Source organism: Odocoileus virginianus, chromosome 19 (assembly GCF_023699985.2).
Source record: "Odocoileus virginianus isolate 20LAN1187 ecotype Illinois chromosome 19, Ovbor_1.2, whole genome shotgun sequence".
Lineage (NCBI taxonomy): Eukaryota > Metazoa > Chordata > Mammalia > Artiodactyla > Cervidae > Odocoileus > Odocoileus virginianus.
This window is the reverse complement of record NC_069692.1, coordinates 35396365-35419326: the sequence shown is the minus strand read 5'-3', so window position 1 is coordinate 35419326 and position 22962 is coordinate 35396365. Positions and strand designations below refer to the sequence as shown.

Genomic DNA, 22962 nt, shown 5'->3' with positions numbered 1-22962 from the left:
ACAATTGTAAAAATCAACAAAAATGCTTTCTGTTCTGAATAAAACTGCCTCAGCAGGTATTTCCAAAATATTTCAATAACAGCAGTTTTACTGAAATACGAATATACAACTGTTCAAGACAAGAGATTTGAAAATAATATTTCTGTGAATTTACACAATCTGGAGCATTTACTTGAAAGTAAAAAAAAAAAAAGAAAAGCTTAAAAAAAGACTGTAAGACTTCTCTACGCACAAATATACAGAATTAGAAGACTCTGGGGCAACAAAAAAATGTGCCACTTCAAAAAGCCCAGATAGTTTATAATTCAACTTTAAGTAAAAGCTAAAACTAGTGTCCGGCTCCCTACTCCAAAGCTGAGGCAGCGGTGAGGTAAGACAACAGCAGGTAGCAAGGAAATTGTCCTTCCAAAAATCTTTCAGGTATGTGTATGCTCTAACAGGAAAGCAACAGAACTATTAGCGTGCATCCCTATGGTAATTCGAGCTGATTTGCAAAAACAGTGCCTGATGAACATTAAAGTTTAATTGACTGAAGTCTTAATTAAATAACATTCCTAAACAGACTCCTAAACTCTGAATAGGGAAAAGCAGTTTCCGATTTTTTTTTTAACCTACCGCTTAAGAGATCCGCTGGAGAGGTAGGACTCGCCAGAAAAATGTTTTCCTCCTCCTCTGTGGTCAAAATCACAAGAAAAGCAAGGGGGACTGCACCATTCTGTCTCCAGTTCCAGTTCCAAGCTGTCGGTCAGAAACGTGGACGCAGCGGGACAGTTATCCATTGTTTACCATGTCCTGAAATGTTTGGAGTTCATTAAAGACTATCAGTAAGGGCTCCAAAGAAGTTGTGATGTGATTCCTGGAGGTGGGGAGGGCCGAGAGATTTGGGGTGACCTCAGAAAGTTCCCCAAACGTCCCCCACCCCCAGCACACAGGAAAAAAAAAACGAGAAGCGAAGTAAATCCTCAACAAATATATACCCCTCCACCCCACCCCTGCCCACCGACTCCCCTATATCAAGGCTGTCAGAATTTACACTGCGCCCCGGACTGGCTGTGGCAGGAACTTAAAAATCCCCTCTACGTCAGATCCTGCAGCCCAGTACAGGGTGAAGCGGGGGAGAAAAAAAAAATGTTTGCAGGACAGATTCAGCCTCAAGCCCAGAGCTCGACTAGACCTGCGCCCTCCGCTAAGTTACTACACCGCACTGAGCCAGTTTCCCCGCAGTGTCTGAACTGCAAGCTCCCTGGCCGACTCCAGGCGTGGATCCAGAGGGCCCAGAACAAGTCCCGCCAGGTCCGCACAAGGCAGCGATCTGCGCGGGCCGACCACAGGGCGAGGCGGTCCGGACCCCAGTCCCCTTGGTTTGGTGCACATCGTACCTACTTACTCTGAGTCCGCGAGACCCGCCCCAGCTGTGCCGGCCAGAGCCAGAGAGTCCAGGGGTCTAGAAACCAAACAGACGAAACTCCCGCCAAGACGCCGCGCTCAAGAAGGGCGGGGCTACGGAGAAACCCGCCCCCGGAGGTGCGCTCGCGAGATCTCTGAGGGACCCGTCGGCACTCCTGAAGTTCTCGCGAGAATCTTCCAGTCGAGGACTCTGTAAGGCTTTCAGCATTTTTACTTTCTTATTTTTTTCCCCCTTGCCTTGGTAGTTTTAATTGGTACTTTGGGCCGGAAGGCGGGGCCTCACTTAAGAAGGAAACGGGCTGAGGTGAACAAGGTTTAGGGACCGCGGGGTTTGCAGTCTGGGTGAACTTAAGAGCTCCGCTGGAGCCAATCGCAAACGAGTGTCTGAGGGCCGCGCCTGAGCCTCTCGTTCCTGAGCTAGTCCCAGCAGCTGCTTTGTTGAGGTCGAAGATGCCTTTTGTTCATGGATTATGGACAAGGCAGGTGCAAAAATGAGGTTACTCCAGTGGGTGGAAACACTGAGTAAGTCACATGGAACTTGACTTCAGTATAAAAACTGTTGCGCGTCCCCCCCCAACCTTTAACAACATTATCGGGACAGGTTTAAGACACTTAACCTTGGACACTTTTGTAAAGACTTTTCAGTCTAAATCAGAGATAACATTGTTCAGCCGTCTTCAGTGTCAAGAAAACATGGGAATTTCTCATTTAAATGTCCTGCTGTAATTTTAGTATTCTCTATTGCCCTTTCGTCCACATATAGTTTTGTCTTGGGTGTAATAGCGAAATAGACCCCCTTTTCCTTTTTCAAGTGTCTGTTGCTGAGTAGTCAGTTTGGTTAAATAAGTGAGTGGAGTGTAAAGAATTAATAAATTCTCTGAAATAATTTAAGCTACTACTTTCATAGGTGGTGTATCAGTATGAACCCCCAGCAAGTAACAGATGACATGCTCAAGAGACGGAGCTGTAAAGTGCTTAATGAAAGGGCACTTTACAAAGATGTGGGTGGTATTACCAGGAAGCAAAAAGTGATGGTGAAGCTCCCGGAACTAATCAGAGACATGATTGCTTTTAGACTTAAGAGGTAAGGGAAAAGAGATTGCCAGGACCCAGGGAGACTTAACTGCTGCTGGAGATGCCACCCAGCTGATGGGCACCTTTGCTACCTTAATGAAGGAGTATAGCCAATGTCAACCTGAACCCAGCAGGAAGGAGCTAGAGGATTAGGTACAGGCAGACCTCATTTTTGTGGTGGTTTGTTTTCTTGTGCCTCCCAGATAACTGTGTTTTTACAAAGTAAAGCTTTGTGGCATCCCTGCATTTAGCAAGTCTATTAGTACCACTTTTCCAATAGCATTTACTCACTTCATGTCTTGTGTCACATTTTGGTGACTATCACAGTATTTCAAGCTTTTTAATTAGTAGATTTATTATGGTGATCTGTAAGTGTTGATGACACTATTATGATTCCTCTTGGGTGCCACAAGCCAGGGCCATGTAGGACAGCAAACTTAACCAATTGTTGCAGTGACAACATAGGGTTTAAACTAGTACATAAACTTAGCTGAAAAAGCATCAACAGGGTTTGAGAGGATTGACTTCAGTTATGAAAAGCATTCTACTGTGGGTAAAATGCTATCAAATATCATTCTCTGCTACAGAGAAATCATTCATGAATCATCAATATGCCAAACTTCATTTTTGTCTTATTTGAAGAAATTGCCACAGCTACCCCAACCTTCAGAAACCACTACCTTGATCAGTCATCAGCCATTAACACTGAGGCGAGACTCTCCATCAACAAAAAGATTATGACTTGCTGAAGGCCCAAATGATGGTTAGCACTTTTTTTAGTAATAAAGTATCTTTTAATTAAGTTATAGACCTTATTTTTTAAAGACATTGTGCTATTGCACATTTGATAGACTACAGTATAGTGTAAACACAACTTTTATATGCACTGGGAAACCAATTTGTGTGACTCACTTTATTGTGGTGGTCTAGAACCAGACCAACAATATTGCCAAGGTGCACCTATACTGAAATCTCTTTCCCTCCCCAAAGTAATAGCCAAGCAGTGTCCCTCATCACTGGTGGCCAAAGCCAACTTAAAAGCAGAGGGCAAGGATGTAACTTATAAAGTTCAGGCTCATGGAGTAGAGCTGAAGAAAAATAGAGTGAATCTGACAGAAATGGAGTTAATTTCATCAAGAAGATAAAATATTCAGTGTATACATAAATAACAGAGCTTCAATGTCTATAAAGAGAAAAATGCTATCATTTATAGAAGAAATAGGATTCCCTGGTGGCTCAGCCTGTGAAGAATCTACAGGTGCTGTACAGGTGTTATAAAGAATCTCCTGTGCTGTACAGGAGACCTAGCTTCAATCCCTGGGCCGGGACGATCCCCTGGAGAAGGGCATCCAGTATTCTTGCCTGGAGAATTCCACGGACAGAGGAGTCTGGCGGGCTACAGTCCATGAAGTTGTAAAGAGTTGGACACGACTGGCCGACTGCACAAGAACATAAGACACTGAAAGGCTTCCCTGGTGGCTCACTGGGGAAAGACTCCTACTGCTAATGCAGGTGACACAGGTTCAGTCCCTGGGTCGGGAAAATCTGCTGGAGGAGGGCATGGCAACCCACTCCAGTATTCATGCCTGGAGGATCCCATGAACAGAGGCGCCTGGCAGGCTATGGTCCATAGGGTCCCAAAAAGTTGGACATGACTGAAGCGCTGTGGCATGCACGCACTTTTCCGCAAGGTCTGTGTACATGTCGTTCTCTCTGCCTCCAATGTGCTTTCTTCCCCTTCATAGTACTACTGCACATCCTTCAGATCTTTTCTCATATATCTAACCCTCGGAGAAGTCTTCCATGATCTCTGTAAATTATACCAACTCCCTCTATTATAGGTATCCATGGAGCTCACTTTGGAAGGACTCACCACAGGTGCAACTTTATAGTAACATATGTAATTGGCTTCCCTGGTGGCTGAGAGGATTAAGCATCTGTCTGCAATGCGGGAGACCTGGGTTCAATCCCTGGGTTGGGAAGATCCCCTGGAGGAGAAATGGCAACCCACTCCAGTATTCTTGCTTGGAGAATCCCATGGACAGAGGAGTCTGGCGGGCTACAGTCCATGGGGTTGCAAAGAGTTGGACACAACTGAGCGACTTCACTTTCACTTTTCACGTGATTGGTAATATTTATATCCTACACTACTTACCTGGTGGCTCAGGTGGTAAAGAATCTGTCTGCATTGTGACAGACCCAGGTTCAGTCCCTGTGTCAAGAAGATCCCGTGGAGAAGGAAATGGCAGCCCACTCCAGTATTCTTGCCTGGGAAATCCCATGGACAGAGAATCCTGGTAGGCTACAGATCATGGGATCACAAAGATGTGGACACAACCGAGTGACTAAAACACATACTACAATGTAAGCTTCAAGAGAAGAGGAACCATGTCTGCTTTTACATAGCATTATACCTTCAAAAATGCATCTTGAGGATATTCAATAAGTCGATATTAAAGAGTAAATGGATATTAAAAGACTGAATGGATATTAAATGAGTGATGGTATTGTTGAATTGGGTTTTAGGTGTGGTAGAAAGACTCAAGATGATTTCTATAGGTAGGTCTGTCTCATTTCAAAGCCTGTCTCATTTCGCATTTGTACCTCATAAGCTTGTTGTGGCAATTACATTAAAAATGTAAGTAAAGCTTCCGACATAGTTCAATATAAGCAGTCTGGCCTCCTTTCATGTCCACCTGAAACCTTAGGGCTGGTGATAAGGCAGAAGGTCCCTGGTGGCTCAGAAGATTAAGAATCTGCCTGCAATGCATGAGACCGGGGTTGGGAAGATACCCTGGAGAAGGGAATGTCTTCCCACTCTAGTATTCTTGCCTGGAGAATTCCATGGACTTGGGGTCCATGGGGTTTTAAAAAGTCAAATATGACTGAGTGACTAACACTAGACTACGTGGTCTTCAGAAGGTTGTAAGCCCTGTGTAAAGACATATAAACACACTAGAAAAAAATCACACGAGTCCAGAAAAACACATTTCTAGGCCAAGTTGGCCTTCTGGCTGCCAGTTTGCAATCCCTGAATTCTAGTCTATATCAGAGAAACATTGTGCAAATGAAGATGGATTGGAAAACACTTAGTTTAAACTGTCTTGTGCCCTTTACCTTCTCAGGGGCTTCTCAGGTGGCTCAGTGGTCATCTGCCTGCCAATACAGGAGATGCGGGTTCAACCCCTAGGTCAGGAAAATCACCTGCAGGTGGCAAAGGCAACCCACTCTGGTATTCTTGCTGGGATAATCCCATGGAGAGAGGAACCTGGCAGGCTACAGTCCATGGGGTCACAAACAGTTGGACGTGACTATGCATGCACACACACATGCCCTTCCTGCTTCTTCACGTATGTATTAATATATGGTTCTATTTAGAGTTAGAAAGTGGATAGGGAATAGGACACCTTAATTTATAATCCCTCGAAGAGAACAGGAAATGAAAGAGGGGTGATTCTCCAAAGCAAAAGCAGAATGTTGATACCAAAAGAAGGAAGATGAAATGCTATATATACAGGCAAATCAACAGATGCCCAACACTCCTTTCCTCTTCTCCACCCAGTGGGATTCTTATGTGACACTTCTTATATATCACTTCTGTGCTGTCATGGCCTACCATGACATCTCCCTGTTCAGGAAAAAGAAATTATTCTTCTTTTTGCATTTGTGTCAGTAATGCGTACTATATTATTACCTCCACTGTGCTACAGCAAAAGAGCTGTGATGCATCTGCCTGTCTCTGAGACAGCTTCCTCCAGAGAGAGGGCTTTCCACCCCACAGACGGTGTCCTGCTTCCTGCTCTGCCTGTTTTCTTCAGTTACCCAGTGACTCTTTTCCTGATGCCTGCCCGAGTTACATCTCTTCAGTCCTCTTTCTAGCTAAGACTTTGGTCATTTTTTTGCCTGGCTCAGGAGATCGTCTTAGAGTTTGCCTTACAAAGTCCTCAACTCTGGGCTTCTGGTACTCTGCTTCTCTGTTCAAAGACTACATCGAAGGTTCTATTCTTTCCTAAACATCCCTGAGTCAGATTTTCAGGTCATACAAGTAGAACACATCACTTTTATACATAGCATATATATGCAGGATAGTATACTTCATATACATAGAGTAAATTGTGCCATATCTGTCTCCTCAGTAGGCAATAAGCTTGAGATTTGTCCATTATTATGTCCTCAGCATCTGGGATAGTACCTTAGTAGGCCCTTTAAAAGACTTTTGAATAAATGAATGAAATGTTGCCTCTTGTCTTTATCAATATTTGTATTTGGGGGGGGCTTTTTGAAAGTTGTTATAATTATATTTTCTTAGTTTTGCAGTTTCAGCTGAGACATCACCCTGAGAAAATTAACTATAACCCAATATTCTATCTGAGGTAATAGATCATTATTGCAAAGTAGGTAGCCAACATTTGGTTTTATCATTATTAACTGATCATACACCTTTATATATATACACATATATATATAAAAGAATTCACTAGGGGCTAGACTTCTAAGAGTGAGGATTTCTTTAGAGACTAAGCATAGAAGTGCTTCCCCCTCTTTCTTCAGGTCAAGGGAGGAGAGCTTCAGGAACCACTTAAATGGGCTGAAGTGTATTCCCCGATGGTTGGGGGCACACACCTCCCTGTCCCAGTGCTGACAAAGCAGAAGACTGGCATGGTGGCAGAGTCAGGAGAGAGTGCTGTGGAGGGGATGAGCGGTGATGCCTCTGGGGTAAATACATGGTATGTGGCTCCTGAAGGAGGGAGCAAGACCTGAGGTATCTTGGGAGGAAGTTTGTGAAGACTGCCTGAAGGGCTCGGGTGACGCCAACAGAAAGAGGCTAGATTCTTTACCCAAATAGGGTATTACAGAATACTGAATAGAGTTCCCTGTGCTATACAGTGGGTCTTTGTTGATTATCTGTGTTGTATAGGGTGTATATGGATATATGTATATGTATGATTGAATCACTTTGCCGTACACCTGAAATGAACACAACACTATAAATCAACTATACTCCATTATAAAATAAAATAAAAAAAAAAGACTGGAGGTAGGCACAGGCAGTCAGGCTCTGAGGGGCAGTCATTCACACTTGTCAAGGGGAGGTGCAAATCTCTTGGCTATTTAAAATCTGTCAGTGGCCTCCTGTTGTTCTTAGAGTGAAACCTAACTCCTCACATTTGTGATCTGACCCCTTCCTATGTCCACCCTCCACCTCTTTCACAAATCATCAGCCATGCTGGCCTTCTCCCAGTTCCTCTTACACACTATATTCTTTCCTGTCTCAAAATGTTGTGCCTTATGCCAGAATTGATTTTTTTTTTTCTCTTGCTTTTTCTAGGCTTGGTTCCTGTTTGTCCTTGATATCTTAGCTAAAATCTCTCTCCTTTATAGAGGTTTCTGTTGAACTCTCAATTTAACATAAATTTCTGTAATACGTTGAGTTGGGCAAAGCTGCAAATGGCATAAAACCCAAATTAACTGTATTTTCCTGTAGCTCAGCTGATAAAGAATCTGCCTGTAATGCAGGAGACCCCAGGTCGATTCCTGCATCAGGAAGATCCCCTGGAGAAGGGATAGGCTCCCCACTTCAGTATTCATGGGCTTCCCTGGTGGCTCAGGCAGTAAAGAATCTGCCTGGTATGTGGGAGACCTGGGTTCCATCCCTGGGTTGGGAGGATCCCCTAGAGGAGGGCATGGCAACGCACTCCAATATTCTTGCCTGGAGAATCCCCATGGACAGAGGAGCCTGGCGGGCTACAGTCGATGGGGTCACAAAGACTCAAACACAACTGAGCAACTAAGCAGTTCATTTCCCATGAGTGTCATGAAATCAGTCTAGACCTGGTGCTTTTGTATGGTTTCAGGATTCCAGGATTCTTATATCTTGTGTCTACACAATGTGTGGGCTTCAATTTTAAGTTTATTTCATGGTCCATAAGGGCTGCTCCTGTTGTAGCCAGCACATGTACTTTCCAGCTGGCAGAAAGGAGAAAAGGGGGGAAGGGCATGTATCCTTTTAAGCTCAGTTCTAAAAGTTCCTCATACAATATTCACTTACACATACTACATCATAGAGCTTATTTTGGAAACAATGATACTCACCCACAGATGTACCTAGGCATTTCATCCAGTTTCTGACCCAATTCAGTACTTCCTTATTCTTCATTTAGCTCTGTCACGTCTAGCTGAAAGTTAGGCAAGCTGGGAAATAACAATCTTTATCCTGTCAAACTAAAATTAGGGAACAGATTGAATATGATGGGAAGTTGCCCTCACAAACACCCATCAGTTTTATTTTATTACAACACTAAGTTACAGAGGCTAAAACTCTTCTCTCTCATAGAAACTTATTTTGATCACTCAATCTAAAGTAAATTTTTATAATATTTTGGGTAACAGAAAATTCATCTTGAAAATGATCTCCCAGGAAAAAGGTTTTATTATCTTTCACATGAAAGTCATACAGTCATTCTAGGGTTTCCATGGTGCTCTGTGGTATTCAGAAAGAGAATGAGTTAAATTTCATGTAATTCAGTTATATTAGTCAGCAAACTATAACCCATGGGTCAAATTTGGCTTGCCACCTGTTTTTGTAGGAAAAGTGTTATTGTAACTCAGACTCACACATTCGTTGATATATTGTTTGTGGTTACTTTCTCACTACAACTGTGAAGTTAAGGGTTGCAACTAAGAGTATACAGTCCACAAAGGCTAAACTATTTATTGTTTGGCTTTTTATAGAACAGAATTGCCACCCCCTGAATTACATTAATAAATTTGTTGAATAACATCTATTTAGAGTCATAAATTTCCTTGGAGCTTTAAGATTATCCCTCTGAAACCCAGCCATTATAAGTAATTATGTTCCTACAACACACGTTCCCCCTGCTTAGTATCATCTTTAATTTTAAGTTTTCTATGGGAGGTGTGTGAGTTGAAGACCTTTTTAATTTTTCACTTGGAATTATTTTCTGGTTAATCCTTGTGATGCCACCAGAGCTGGAGCAATCTTAGAAGTGACTTTATGGGACTTGGTGTACCACCAGGATTCTCCTTCCAGCTGCTGAAATGCTCATTAACCCTTGCTTATCAGCTGTTTTCAGAATTGCCTTCAGTAAAGAGAGCTTGCTTGCCCAAATTTGGGCATCTGGAATCTGATGACAATGGCATGAAGGTATAAGTGCTTAGCCCTTCTTCTCCCTACCCTAAGTTGAGATAACTCTGAAGGGTGATCTCAACTTCAGAGCTCCCATCAGTTAGCTGAGGGCTCATTGAGATTACATTGCCATCATTATCTCCTTCTGTCCATTCCTACTTTCCTTCCCTTTTCTTGTACAGATGGTTGTTTCCAAGAGTATTCCTTAATAAACTTTTTTCCTCTTAAGCTCTGCCTCAGAGTCTTCCCACCAAAAAAAGCACCTAACCTAATTTCCTGATTCTAGGAAGCCGAATCTTATAGATTTCACAAGGCACATGTTTGTGAAGGGGAAGAGCCAGAACTTTTGGGCTCAAAAGCTGAGTTCCCTTTCTACAATAATATGATACGTTAATTTTAAGGGAGCTCGCATTGCTATCTAATATCTTGGGCTTCTGTAAGAAGCAAAGACTGAAGTACTGTAGCCTCCTCTTGATATTTTGAAATTCTAATGTCAAGAGTGTTTGTCAATTCAGCTTCATTGGAATTTGTTCACCATGTTATAGGATAAGCTGAAGTGGAGATCATTGTTTGAAGGACATTTCATAGATCAGCATACCTAATTTTGAATCCCACAGTCTGTATTTTCTAGTTGATTTTCTAGTCTAATTTTCTAGTCTGTATGATCTTGGACAACTTTCTTAAACTGTGAGTGTCATGTTTATTACCTAAGAATTGGAGAATAATACTTATTAGAGGCATGGGGGACCTTCTTCTATTCCATTACTTTAGTTTATCCAACACGTAACACCCACCCTATTTCATTTCATTCTATTCCAAAAGGAATTACAAACATTCTAAGACATTTCTATCACTATGATACTTAAAGAATCATGAGAAGCCATGATTCCTGAAACCTCTAATTCTATTATACAGACAAAACCTAAAATATAAAATGATTAGAGAAATACATAATTCACAAACCAAGTTCAAATGGTATAGAATGGGCAATATGTTAGGAAAATGAAGACCAAGATAGAGTCAGTGAAAGTTGCTTAGTCGTGTCTGACTCTTTGCAACCCCATGGACTATGTAGTCCATGGAATTCTCCAGGCCATAATACTGAAGTGGGTAGCCTTTCCCTTCTCCAGGGGATCTTCCCAACCCAAGGATTGAACCCAGGTCTCCTACATTTCAGGCAGCTTCTTCACCAGCTGAGCTACAAGGGAAGCCCAAGAATAGTGGAGTGGGTAGCCTATTCATTCTCCAGTGGATCTTCCCGACCCAGGAATCAAACCGGCGTCTCCTGCATTGCAGGCAGATTCCTCACCAACTGAGCTCTCAGGGAAGCCCTGATAGATAGTCAAAGATAGATTTAACATATGCAAAATTTTCATGATAGCGGTTTATAATTGTTCTTCAAAGTATCTATAGGTATAAAGGAAGTTGAATTATCATTTTTCAAATTGAAAGAATGGAAGGAACTTTTCCATTCTCTCCAGTTGAAAGTATTAATGTAAGAAAAGTCATAGTGAAACAGTAAAAAATTTTAACTTAAACTTTCATATAGTAAAATTGACTCTTTGTTGTCCAAGTCTATGAGTTTTGAAAAATCCATGGTATTGTGTTCAGTTCAGTTCAGTTCGTCACTCAGTTGTGGCCGACTCTTTTGCAACCCCATGACCCGCAGCACGCCAGGCCTCCCTGTCCATCCACAACTCCCAGAGTTCACCCAAACCCATGTCCATTGAGTCAGTGATGCCATCCAACCATCTCATCCTCTGTTGTCCCCTTCTCCTCCTGCCATCAATCTTTCCCAGCATCAGGGTCTTTTCCAAAGTGGCCAAAGTATTGGAGTTTCAGCTTCAACTTCAGTCCCTCCAATGAACACCCAGGACTGATCTCCTTTAGGATGGACTGGTTGGATCTCCATGCAGTCCAAGGGACTCTCAAGAGTCTTCTCCAACACCACAGTTCAGAAGCATCAATTCTTCAGTGCTCAGCTTTCTTTATAGTCCAAACTCTCACATCCATACATGACCACTGGAAAAACCATAGCCTTAACTAGACAGACCTTTGTGGACAAAGTAATGTCTCTGCTTTTTAATATGCTGTCTAGGTTGATCGTAACTTTCCTTCCAAGGAGTAAGCGTCTTTTAATTTCATAGCTGCTGCAATCACCATCGCAGTGATTTTGGAGCCCAGAAAAATAAAGTCAGCCACTGTTTCCACTCTTTCCCCATCTATTTGCCGTGAAGTGATGGGCCCGTATGCCATGATCTTCGTTTTCAGAATGTTGAGCTTTAAGCCAACTTTTTCACTCTCCTCTTTCACTTTCATCAAGAGGCTCTTTACTTCTTCACTTTCTGCCATAAGGGTGGTGTCATCTGCTTAGCTGAGGTTATTGATATTTCTCCCATCAAAACTTTATTACTCCCCCTGAAATTTTCTCATGCAAACACTGCAGTTAGACCTCTCCTCCTTCCTCAACTCCTGACAACCACTCATCGATTCTCTGTCCCTGTGTTTTAGCTGATCCAGAATATTATATAAATTATGTTCTTTAACATCCAACATTTTAATATGGCTTCTTTTACTTGGCAAATGTATTTTGGGTTCATTCATGTTGTATGTATCAATATTTTGTTTCTTGTCATCCCACTCCAATATTCTTGCCTGGAGAATCCCTTGGACAGTGGAGCCTGGTAGGCTACAGTCCATAGGGTCACAAAGAGCCAGACATAACTGAAAATACTTGGCATGCATTCTACTTTCTGAATATTATCAATATAGCTGTTATGAACATTTGTATACACTTTTTTTATGTAGATGTATGCTTTAATTTCTCCTGAGTAAATATGAAGTAAAAATAGTATTTCTGGTCTTAAGGTAAATTTATGTATAATATTTTAAGAAGGTGAAAAACAGTTTTCCAAAATGGCTGCGGTGTTTTATATTTTCATCATCAATATGTAAAGGTTCCCTTTTCTCAATATCCTTGTCAATACCTGTTATTGTCATCTGTATGACTTGGGCTAATTTTTCATGACACTATTGACCATTCATATGTGTTCTTTGGTACAATGTTTTATCATGTACATAATTTGTAGTTTTGTTTTCCCAATGTGTGGCTTAACTCTATTGTTTTTCTTTTTTAAGTTTTATTACTTTCTGCTTTTACCTTTAGTATTTATTTACTTCTCTTTCTTCTGGTTGTGATTTACTGTTTATTTCTAGTTTCTCAAGATGGAAGCTTAATTATTGATTTCAGACTTTCTTCTTTTCTAATAAAAGCACTTAGTGCTATTAATTTCCCTCTAAGCAGTTGCATTCCATATATTATGATACGTGGTATTTTCATTTTCACTTAGTTAAGAATGTCTTCCAGTTTCTCCTGAGACTTTTTTTCTGACCTATTGGTTATTTAGTATTGTGTTGGATAATATCGAAACACTACAGGTGCCGCTAGTAGTAAAGAACCTGCCTGCCAATGCAGGAGACTTAAGAAACATGGGTCCAGTCCTTGGGTTGAGAAGATACCCTGGGGTAGGAAATGGCAAGCCATTCTAGTATTCTTGCCTGGAGAATCCTATGGACAGAGAATCCTATGGACAGCTGTAGCTGGCGGGCTACAGCTAATGGGATCACAAAGAGTTGGACATGACTGAAGTGACTTAGCACACACAGGCAACAAAGGGCTTCCCTGGTAGCTCAGCTGGTAAAAAATCTGCCTGCAATGCAGGAGACCCTGGTTTCATTCCTGGATCAAGAAGATCATCCAAAGAAGTGATAGGCTACCCATTCCAATATCCTTGAGCTTCCTTGGTGGTTCAGATGGTAAAGAATCCACCTGCAATGTGGGAGACCTGGGTTCCATCCCTGGGTTGGGAAGATCCCCTGGAGGGGGCCATGGCAACCCATTCTAGTATTCTTGCCTGGGAAATCCCCATGGACAGAGGAGCCTTGTGGGCTATAGTCCATGGGGGTTGCAAAGAGCAGGACTTGACTCGGCACAGCACAGCACATGCAACAACGTCTATTTTTTCTGATATTAATATGGCCACTCCAGGTTTCCTTTCACAAATACAATGATTTTTCTTTTAGTATGTGTCATATTATTAGCGGATCTCTTACAAAAAGTGGGTCAGTTTACAAAGAGCTTATACTTGTATTTTGTTTTCCATTCAACCTGACAGTCTATGTCTTACTTGGTGTGTTTAGATAATTTTCATTTAATATGATACAGTCATATTTTTTAGTTACTTTTCTCTTTGTTCCTTCTGTGTTTTTTTGTTATATTCCCATGTTTACTCTTTCTTATAGTCTCTTGGATTATATTTTAAATACTATTTTAAATATATTTGGCTATATTTTAATATTACAATTTATCCACTAGCTTTTTTATATATCTCTTTGTAGCATACTTAAAGTAATTTCTCTAGGGATCACACTGTACATACTTAATCTTTAAGAATATCATTAGTAAGTAAGTAAGTAAGTGTTAGTCACTCAGTCGTGCCTGACTCTTTGTGACCCCAGGTTCTGCGACCCCAGCCCACCAGGTTCTTCTGTCCATGAGATTTTCCAGGCAAGGATACAGGAGTGGGTTGCCATTTCCTTCTCCAGGAAAAATATCATTAGAGTTAATATTTATCACTTTACATAAAATGTAAAAATCTTACCACCATGTCACTGCTGTTCAGTCGCTAAGTCGTGTCCGACTCTTTGCGAGCCCATGACTACAGCATGCCAGGCTTCCCTGTCCTTCAGTATCAGAGTCGGACATGACTGGGCGACTGAAGAACAACAACAGTCCATTACTAAACATCATTATTGGTTACCCAGGTTTCAGTTTTCCAATTAGCAACTGTGAGTACTAAGATAAAAAGACGTGAACCTAACATAATGTAAACTAATTTGTTATGTCCACTGGTTGCCACACTAAATATCCTCCTCTGATGTGTCTTCCCTGTGTTGTTGCTCAGTAGCTAAGTCATGTCTGACTCTTTGAAACCCCATGGACTGCACACACCAGGATTCCATGTCCTTCACTGTCTCCTGGAGTTTGCTCAAAGTCATGTCCACTGAATCGGTGATGCTATCCAGACATCTCATCCTCTGTTGTCCCCTTCTCCTACTGCTCTCAATTTTTCCCAGTATCAGGGTCTTTTCCAATGAGTCAGCTCTTTGCATCAGGTGGCCAAAGTACTGGAGCTTCAGCTTCAGCATCAGTCCTTCCAATAAATATTCAGGGTTAATTTCCTTTAGTATTGTCTCGTTTGATCTCCTTGCTGTCCAAGGGACTCTCACGAGCCTTCTCCAGCACCAAAGTTTGAAAGCATCAGTTCTTTGGCACTCAGCCTTCTTTATGGTCCAGCTTTCACTCTCTATACTGGAAAAGCAATAGTTTTGACTACATGGATCATTGTTGGCAAAGTGATGTCTCTGCTTTTTAATATGCTGTCTATGTTTGTCATAGCATTTTCCAAAGCACAAACATCTTTAAATTTTGTGACTGCAGTGAATGTCCACAGTAATTTTGGACCCCAGGGAAATAAAATCTGCCCTTGTTTCCACTTTTTCCTCATCTGTTTGCCGTGAAGTGATGGGACCAGATGCCATGATGTTAGTTTTTTGAATGTTGAGTTTTAAGCCACCTTTTTCAGTCTCCTCTTTTATCACCATCAAGAGGTTCTTTAGTTTCACTTCACTTTCTACCACTGGAATGGTATCATCTACATATCTGAGTTTGTTGATATTTCTCCCAGCCATCTTATTTCCAGCTTGTGAGTCATCCAGCCCATTGTTTCCCATGATGTACTCTGGATAGATATTAAATAAACAGGGTGACAATATACAGCCTTGGTATGCTCTTTTCCCAATTATGAACCAGTCCGTTCTTCCATGTCCAGTTCTAAGAGCTGCTTTTTGGTAAGGTGGTCTGGTATTCCCATCTCTTTAAGAATTTTCCACAGTTTGTTGTGATCCACACAGTCAAAGGCTTTAATGTAGCCAATGAAGCAAAAGTAGATCTTTGTATGGAATTACCTTGCTCTGTCTATGATCCAGCTAATGTTGGCAATTTGATCTCTGATTCCTCTGCCGTTTCTAAATCTAGCTTATACATTTGGAAGTTCTTGGTTCACATACTGTTGAAGCTTAGATTGAAGGATTTTGAGCATCACCTTACTAGCATGTGAAATAAGCACAATTGTGCAGTAGTTTGAACATTCTTTGGCATTGCTTTTCTTTGGGATTTAAATGGAAACTGACCATTTCCAGTCCTGTGACCACTGCTGAGTGTTCCAAATTTGCTGGCATATTGAGTGCAGCACTTTCACAGTATTATCTTTTAGGATTTTAAATAGCTCAGCTGGAATTCCATCAGTTCCACTAACTTTGCTCATAGTAATGCTTCATAAGGCCCACTTGACTTCATACTCCAGGATGTTTTGCTGTAGGTAAGTGACTACATCATTGTGGTTATCTGGGTCACTAAGATCTTTTTTTGTATAGTTCTTCTTTATATTCTTACACCTCTTTTCAATCTCTTTTGCATCTGTTAGGTCCTTGCTATTTCTGTCCTCTATTGTGCCTATCTTTGCATGAAGTATTCCCTTGGTATCTCCAATTTTCTTGAAGAAATGTCCAGTCATTTCCATTCTATTGTTTTCCTCTATTTCTTTTCATTGTTCACTTAAGGCTTTCTTATCTTTCCTTGCTATTCTCTGGAACTCTGCATTTAGCTGGGTATATCTTTCCTTTTCTTCTTTGCCTTTCACTTCTGTTCTTTTCTCAGTTATTTGTAAGGTCTCCTCAGACAACTGGTTTTCCTTCTTACATTTCTTTTTATTTGGGATGGTTTGGATCACCACCTCCTGTACAGTGTTACAAATCTCATCCATAGTTCTTCAGGGACTCTGTCTACCAGATTTCAATCCCCTGAATCTATTTGTTACCTCCACTGTATAATCATTAATGAATTTGATTTAGGTCATACCTGAATGGCCCAATTTAAGCCTGAATTTTGCAGTAAGCCACAGTCAGCTCCAGGTCTTATTTTTGCTAACTGTATAGAGCTTCTCCATCTTTAGCTGCAAAGAATTAATCAATCTGATTTTGGCACTGGCCATCTGGTTATGTCCATGTGTAGAGTTGTCTTTTGTGGTGTTGGAGGAGGGTATATGCTATGACCAGTGTGTTCTCTTGAAAAAACTCTGTTAGCCTTTCCCCTGCTTCATATTGTACTCCAAGGCCAAACTTGCCTGTTACTCCAAGTATCTCTTGACTTCCTACTTTTGCCTTATGATCTACTATGATGAAAAGGACACCTTTTTTTTGGTGTGGTGTTAGTTCTAGATGGTTTTGGAGGTCTTCATAGAACTGTTCAACTTAACTTCTCTGACTTGTGTTTGGGGCATAGACTTGGATTACTGTGATGCTGAATGGTTTGCCTTGGAAACGAACTGAGATCATTCTGTTATTTTTGAGAGCACACCCAAGTACTGCATTTTGGACTCTTTTTTAGACTCTGAGGGCTGCTTCATTTCTTGTAAGGGATTCTGGGCCATGTGTGTAGCTATAGTGGTCATCTGAACTAAATTCTCCCGTTCTTGTCCATTTTAGTTCACTGATTCCTAAAATGTCGATGTTCATTCTTGCCATCTCCTGTTTGACCACGTCCAATTACCTTGATTCATGGACCTAACATTCCAGGTTCTTATGCAGTATTGTTCTTTACAACATCAGAATTTACTTTCACCACCAGACACATCCACAGCTTAGCATTGTTTATGCCTTGGCCCAGGCTCATTATTCTTTCTGGAGTTATCTTATCTTCCCCAGTAGCATATTGAACACCTACTGACCTTGAGGCTCATCTTCTGGCGTGATGTCTTTTTTCCTTTTCATGCTGTCTGTGGGGTTCTTGAGGCAAAAATACTGAAGTGATTTGCCATTCCCTTCTCCAGTGGACCACATTTTGCCTTACACGAGTCTATGATGAATGTGATCATTTTGGTTAGCTTTCTATGATTATGTTTTCATTCTGGAGGCTGTGGGATTGTAGTTCTTGCTTCTGTCTGTCATCTGATGGGTGAGAATAAGAGGCTTCTGCAAGTTTCTTGATGTGAGGGACTGGTTATGGGGAAAACTGGGTCTTGCTCTGGTGGGCAGGGCCATGCTCAATAAATCTTTAATCCAATTTTCTGCTGAGAGGTGGGCCTGTGCTCCCTCCCTGTTAGTTGTTTGGCCCGAGGTGACCCAGTTCTGGAGTCTACAGGCTCTGTGTGTTAGTCACTCAGTCGTGTCCAACTCTTTGCGGTCCCACAGACTATAGCCCACCAGGCTTCTCTGTCCTTGGAATTCTCCAGGCAAGAATACTGGAGTGGATTGCCATTCCTTCTCCAGAGGCACTTCCCAACCCAGGGATTGAACCCTGGTCTCCTGCCTCACAGGCAGATTCTTTACCATTTGAGCTACAGGGACGTCTCTATGGTACAGGCTCTATGGTAGGGCTAAAAGTGAGCTTCAAAAGGACTTATGCCAGCACACGCCTCACAGTACGGCTACTTCCAGTACCACAGTCCATGCGGCGGGCCACTGCCAGCACACACCTCTGCAGAAGGCCCTCAAACACTCACGGACAGGTCTGACTCAGTCTCTTCTGGGACCACCGCTCCTTTCCCCTGGGTCTGGTGTGCACAAGGTTTTCTTTGTGCCCTTCAAGAGTTTCTGTTTCCCCTAGTCCTTTGGAACTTCTGTAATCAGACCCCCCTGTCTTTCAAAGTCAGATTCCCTGGGGATTCCCAGTCCCTCTGCGAGATCCCCAGGTTGGGAAGTCTGATGGGGGGCCTAGAATCCTCACAACAGTGTGAGAACTTCCTTAGTTTATTATTCTCCAGTCACCCACCTGGTAGGTCTTAATTACCATCATACAGATTCCTTTACCCTCTACCGTTTATGCTGTAGTTTTCATACATATACTGAAAAATTACCCAATGTTATAATTTTTTATTTCAAGAGTCATAAGTACTTTTCTAAACTTAAGATATAATAAATTGTTTGTTATTCTTACCTGGATGTTTGTCATTTATGTTGTTCTTCCTTCATTTCTAAAGTTCCAGATTTCCCTCTAGTATCATTTACCTACAGCCTGAAGAATTAACTTTCTTTAGCATTTCTTTTAGAGTAAGTCTGCTGGTGATAAATACTTAGTTTACCTTCATCTTATGTGTTTTTATTTATCTTTATTCCTGAAGGATATTTTCAGAAGATATATTGTCCTGGTTTGACACTTCTTTCCTTTCAGCATTTTAAGGGTGGTATTCTATTGCCTTTTGGCCCTAGTGTTTTCTGATAAGAAATCTACAGTTGTTTGAATAATTGTTTTCTCATATGCATGTGTGTGTGCATGCTAAGTTCGTTCAGCGATCCTATGGACTGTAGCCCACCAGGCTGCTCTGTCCATGGGGATTCTTCAGGCAAGAATACTGAAGTGGGTTGCCATGCCCTCCTCCAGGCGATCTTCCTGATCCAGGGATCAAAGCTGCATCTCTTCTGTCTCCTGCATTGGCAGGTGGGTTCTTTACCACTAACGCCACCTTGGAAGCCCCATTTCCTTGTATATATCATGTCAATCTTCTCCAGTGACATTTAGGTCCCCCCCCCAACTTTGGCTTCCCCTGGGTTTATCATGTCATACGTGACAGAGTTTCCTTTGTTTTGTTTTTAAGGTTTATTTGTTTACTTTTGGCTGCACTGGGTCTCCCTTGCTGCTTTCAGGCTTTCTCTAGTCGCAGTGAACGGGGCTGCTCTTCACTATGGTGCACGGGCTTCTCATTGTGGCAGCTTCTCTTGCTGCGGGGTGTGTAGGCTTCAGTAGTTGCGGCTCTCTGGCTTATTTGCTCTGCAGCATGTGGGATCTTCCCAGACCATGGATCTAAGCTGTGTCTTCTGCATTGGCAGGTGAATTCTTAACCATTAGACCACCAGGGATGCCCCAGCATAGTTTCCTTTGAATTTATCCTATTTGAAGTCCAATGACTTTCTGAATTTTGTTAATTTATGTCTTTCATAAAACTTGGGAGAATTTCATCCATTATTTCTTTAAAATATATATATGTTTTCTGCATTAATCTCTTTCCCTTCTCCTTCAGGAACTAAATTACATGAATATTAGGTCTTTTAATATTTTTCTCATTTTCATCAATCCTTTTTCCCTGTTCTTCATAATGTACAATTTCTAGTAATTAAGCATCAGGTTTATGGATTTTTTGCCCTCTGTCATCTTCATTCTGCTATTTCACTCATCTTATGAACTTATGTACAATTTATAATTTTTAATTTCAAACTGCTTATGGACTTTTTTCATTTTCTACTTTTCTGTAGAAAACTATCTTTTATTCATTTCAAGAGTGTTCACTTTTGCGACTCCATGGACTGTAGCCTACCAGGTTTCTCCGTCCATGAGATTTTCCAGGCAAGAGTACAGGAGTGGGTTGCCATTTCCTCCTCCAGACGATCTTCTTGACCCAGGGATCAAACCCGGGTCTCCCGCATTGCAGGCAGCTGCTTTACCTTCTGAGCTACCAGGGAAGCCCTTTACCTCTTGTAGGACGATTATAATAGCTGCTTTAATGTCTTGTTTGATAATTTAAATATCTGTCTTTCCAGGATTGGTATCTCTTGACTGTGTTTTTCCTGAAATTTGAGCAGATTTTTGCCAACTACTTTACATGTCCAGTAATTTTGAATTATATCTCCTAAAGTTTTGTCTTTATGAGACATTGGGAACCTATTAAATCCTCCAAATAATTTGTTTGCCTATTTTTTTTTGAGGTTTTTATCAATTTGTTTGTTTTCCCAAGCAATAGTCCAATTAGGTTCCAGCTGTCAGTTCTTTTTTCACTTTCTCTGGATGAATGTGTTTTCAGTTTTTAAAGGATTTGCTATGCTGCTGGATCTGCCCTTTTCATATGCCCCTCGGGGATTAGTTTGAGGCTTGGGCAGTAGTTTATATATATATGTTCAGTTCTCAAAATCTTTGCTTTGTTCTTCTGGTTATGCTCCATACACGCATTACTTAGGGGTGAACCTAAGACTTCTGTTGATTCACACACAGAAGTAGATGATCTCTTCCAGCTCTCTCTTTAACAGTACTTCCCCACATTCTCTGGCTTCTAGAGACTCTTTTTGCTGGTTCGTTATGCTAGAATATGGAGTCCTCTCAGGTAGGGACTTCTTGAACTGTCACACAGTTCCATGTGCTAAGGCCCCTCTCCAGGAAAGGCAGTGGAAGGAAGGAGAAATAACAATAAACCAGAGATTCAACACTCCTCCACACACTCTTTGCACAACACAGGCAACTTTTCCTTGTTCTTCCATTCCAAGATTTGGGTTTTAGCTCCAGATTATGGGTGCCCACCCTGCCTCAACTATGAAAATACAGCAATGATTGGGGAAGGAAGGGCTGAGAAGGGGCCCCTTTTTCTGATCTTCTAGTGAGAAAGACGGGCTTCTCCTGGACTTTTGCTGCACCTGCTCACAGTGGAGTTTCCCAATTCAATCCAACTTGAGATACAGGAAAGACACTAGGAGTTTCTCATTATCACCATACTCATCTTTAAATACTGACTTTCATCTCCAATCTGCCTGGTATTCTTTGAGTTTCAGAATCCTTAGGTATTTGATTTTTGTATTTGTCCAGAGTTTTTGATTGCATTTGGAGGGAAATATGGGCTCTAGTGTATACTTATTCTATTTTAGTCAGCACTAGATTATAGGTGAACTTATTAAATATAATTTTAATATTGTTTAGAAGATGCAGAGACCAATCAAATAGGTTGTCATAGGAGAAAAAATATTATTTAACTTCAGTCTCCTCATTTATTAAATAGAGAATATGCCTACTTGCTGTTACTTTTCGTTTAAGGTGTGTTTTAAGTTGCAGCTTTACATGTGTAGTATGAACTCATTTATATATCACACCAATGTTATATCTGTGTGATTACACAGAGACTATACCCTCCAAAATTACTAAAGTTTGGAAATGAAGGCACACGTCACAAGTTTGTATTGTTGAATATTAGAAATGACCACACCAACCTAAGAAGAAAAGAAGAATCCTCATGATTGTTTACATCTGATTTCCAGCTGCAGTAGATGCCTTTAGTGGTTATCTGCTCAGTTCATCACAAGCTTCTTTTTTTAAGAATCTTTGTGCCCTATGTCCCTCCCCCTATACCATCTAGACACCATTTGGAAGCTATATGTATGGTGAAGGGCACTGCCTCCCTGACCATCTAAAGAATTCTCTCTCTGGAGGATTTGTAATGGGAACTGAAAAGGTCTAGCTTATTCTGGCCTGTGCACTTGATCTGAGGTGATTCTGATTCAGGCGCTGTGGGACAATCACCTTTCACCACATATAGAAACAGAGAAAGCGAGATACCTGAGAGAAGAGAGAAAAGCATAAAAACGTACAAATAATAGACTATGTGTCCAAAGAGAGGGGAGAGAATTAAACATAATAAGAATTAGACTGAGAATAAGCAAAAACTAAAAGCTGAGTTGTTCTTAAAGGCTTTTAAATTTCCTAGTTCTGATACCTTTTGTAACCTATCAACACTTTACCCTTTTATTCAAGGATCCAATTATGTATCATAATAGTTATCCCATTTTCCTTAAACTGTCTTACTAAGACATTAGATTTCTCTCCCTGAATAGAAAAGAAGCACTAGGAAACCATGACTTAGTCATTTTCAAGAGATTTGCTTTTAATTTTGAAAATAAAGAGTTTGTTGAGACTATACATATATGCAGCAGCTCTAAGAAGGTATGAAGGTATAATCCAGGATGCTAACACCACAGCCAGATCTTATCTTTAATGGGAAGAATGGAACAAATATGTACTATAGTAAGACTAGGAAGGGGTGGGGACATGTGAACTGATTAGGAAAAAACAGCTTTCGAAGAGTTCTTTAATTAACAATCTATCCAGAAAAAAAAAATTACATACATTCATTTGTTCAACAAATATTTTGTTTCTGAGAATCTATTAAAAACCAAGTAATGTAATAAGTGCTAGAAAAAAGCATGAGGCCTGCTCACATGGAGCTCGGTTGCAGTGGGGGCAGGACCAGCAGTAACAGAGATACAGGTGAGAGCTATTAAAGAAAACAGTGGCAGGGGCTGGGAAATGCCTGGACAAGCATGGTATTTTATATAGGGAAACCCAGAGAGGCCTCTCACTTTTTAGAGTGGCATATAAATCAAGATCTTGACTGAGGCAATGAATAAGCCAAGTTGATTTCTGGGGGTTGTGTTCACATGTTTGAGCAAGAGCAAGTTTCTTA

At 41.1% G+C, this 22962-nt stretch overlaps 1 protein-coding gene and 1 long non-coding RNA gene across 3 annotated transcripts in view; one reads left to right on the top strand and one right to left on the bottom strand.

Moving 5' to 3' along the window:
• The window catches only part of MMS22L (MMS22 like, DNA repair protein), a 119245-nt gene extending 117747 nt beyond the window's left edge, over nt 1-1498 (bottom strand). The window contains exons 1-2 of one of the 2 annotated variants that reach the window (XM_070450077.1): nt 1380-1498; nt 616-792 (exon numbers count right to left, since the gene is read on the bottom strand). In XM_070450077.1, the coding sequence (XP_070306178.1) occupies nt 616-779 (164 nt within the window). In that variant the 5' untranslated portion in view covers nt 780-792; nt 1380-1498. The remainder of the gene's footprint in view (nt 1-615; nt 793-1379) is intronic. The other variant, XM_020909708.2, reaches the window with a different exon arrangement.
• A 54-nt stretch (nt 1499-1552) lies between these two features.
• LOC139029703 (uncharacterized) lies at nt 1553-5151 on the top strand. The gene is made up of 2 exons (XR_011481917.1): nt 1553-1929; nt 2315-5151. It is a non-coding gene; the product is annotated as an uncharacterized lncRNA (long non-coding RNA).
• The last annotated feature ends 17811 nt before the right edge of the window (nt 5152-22962 follow it).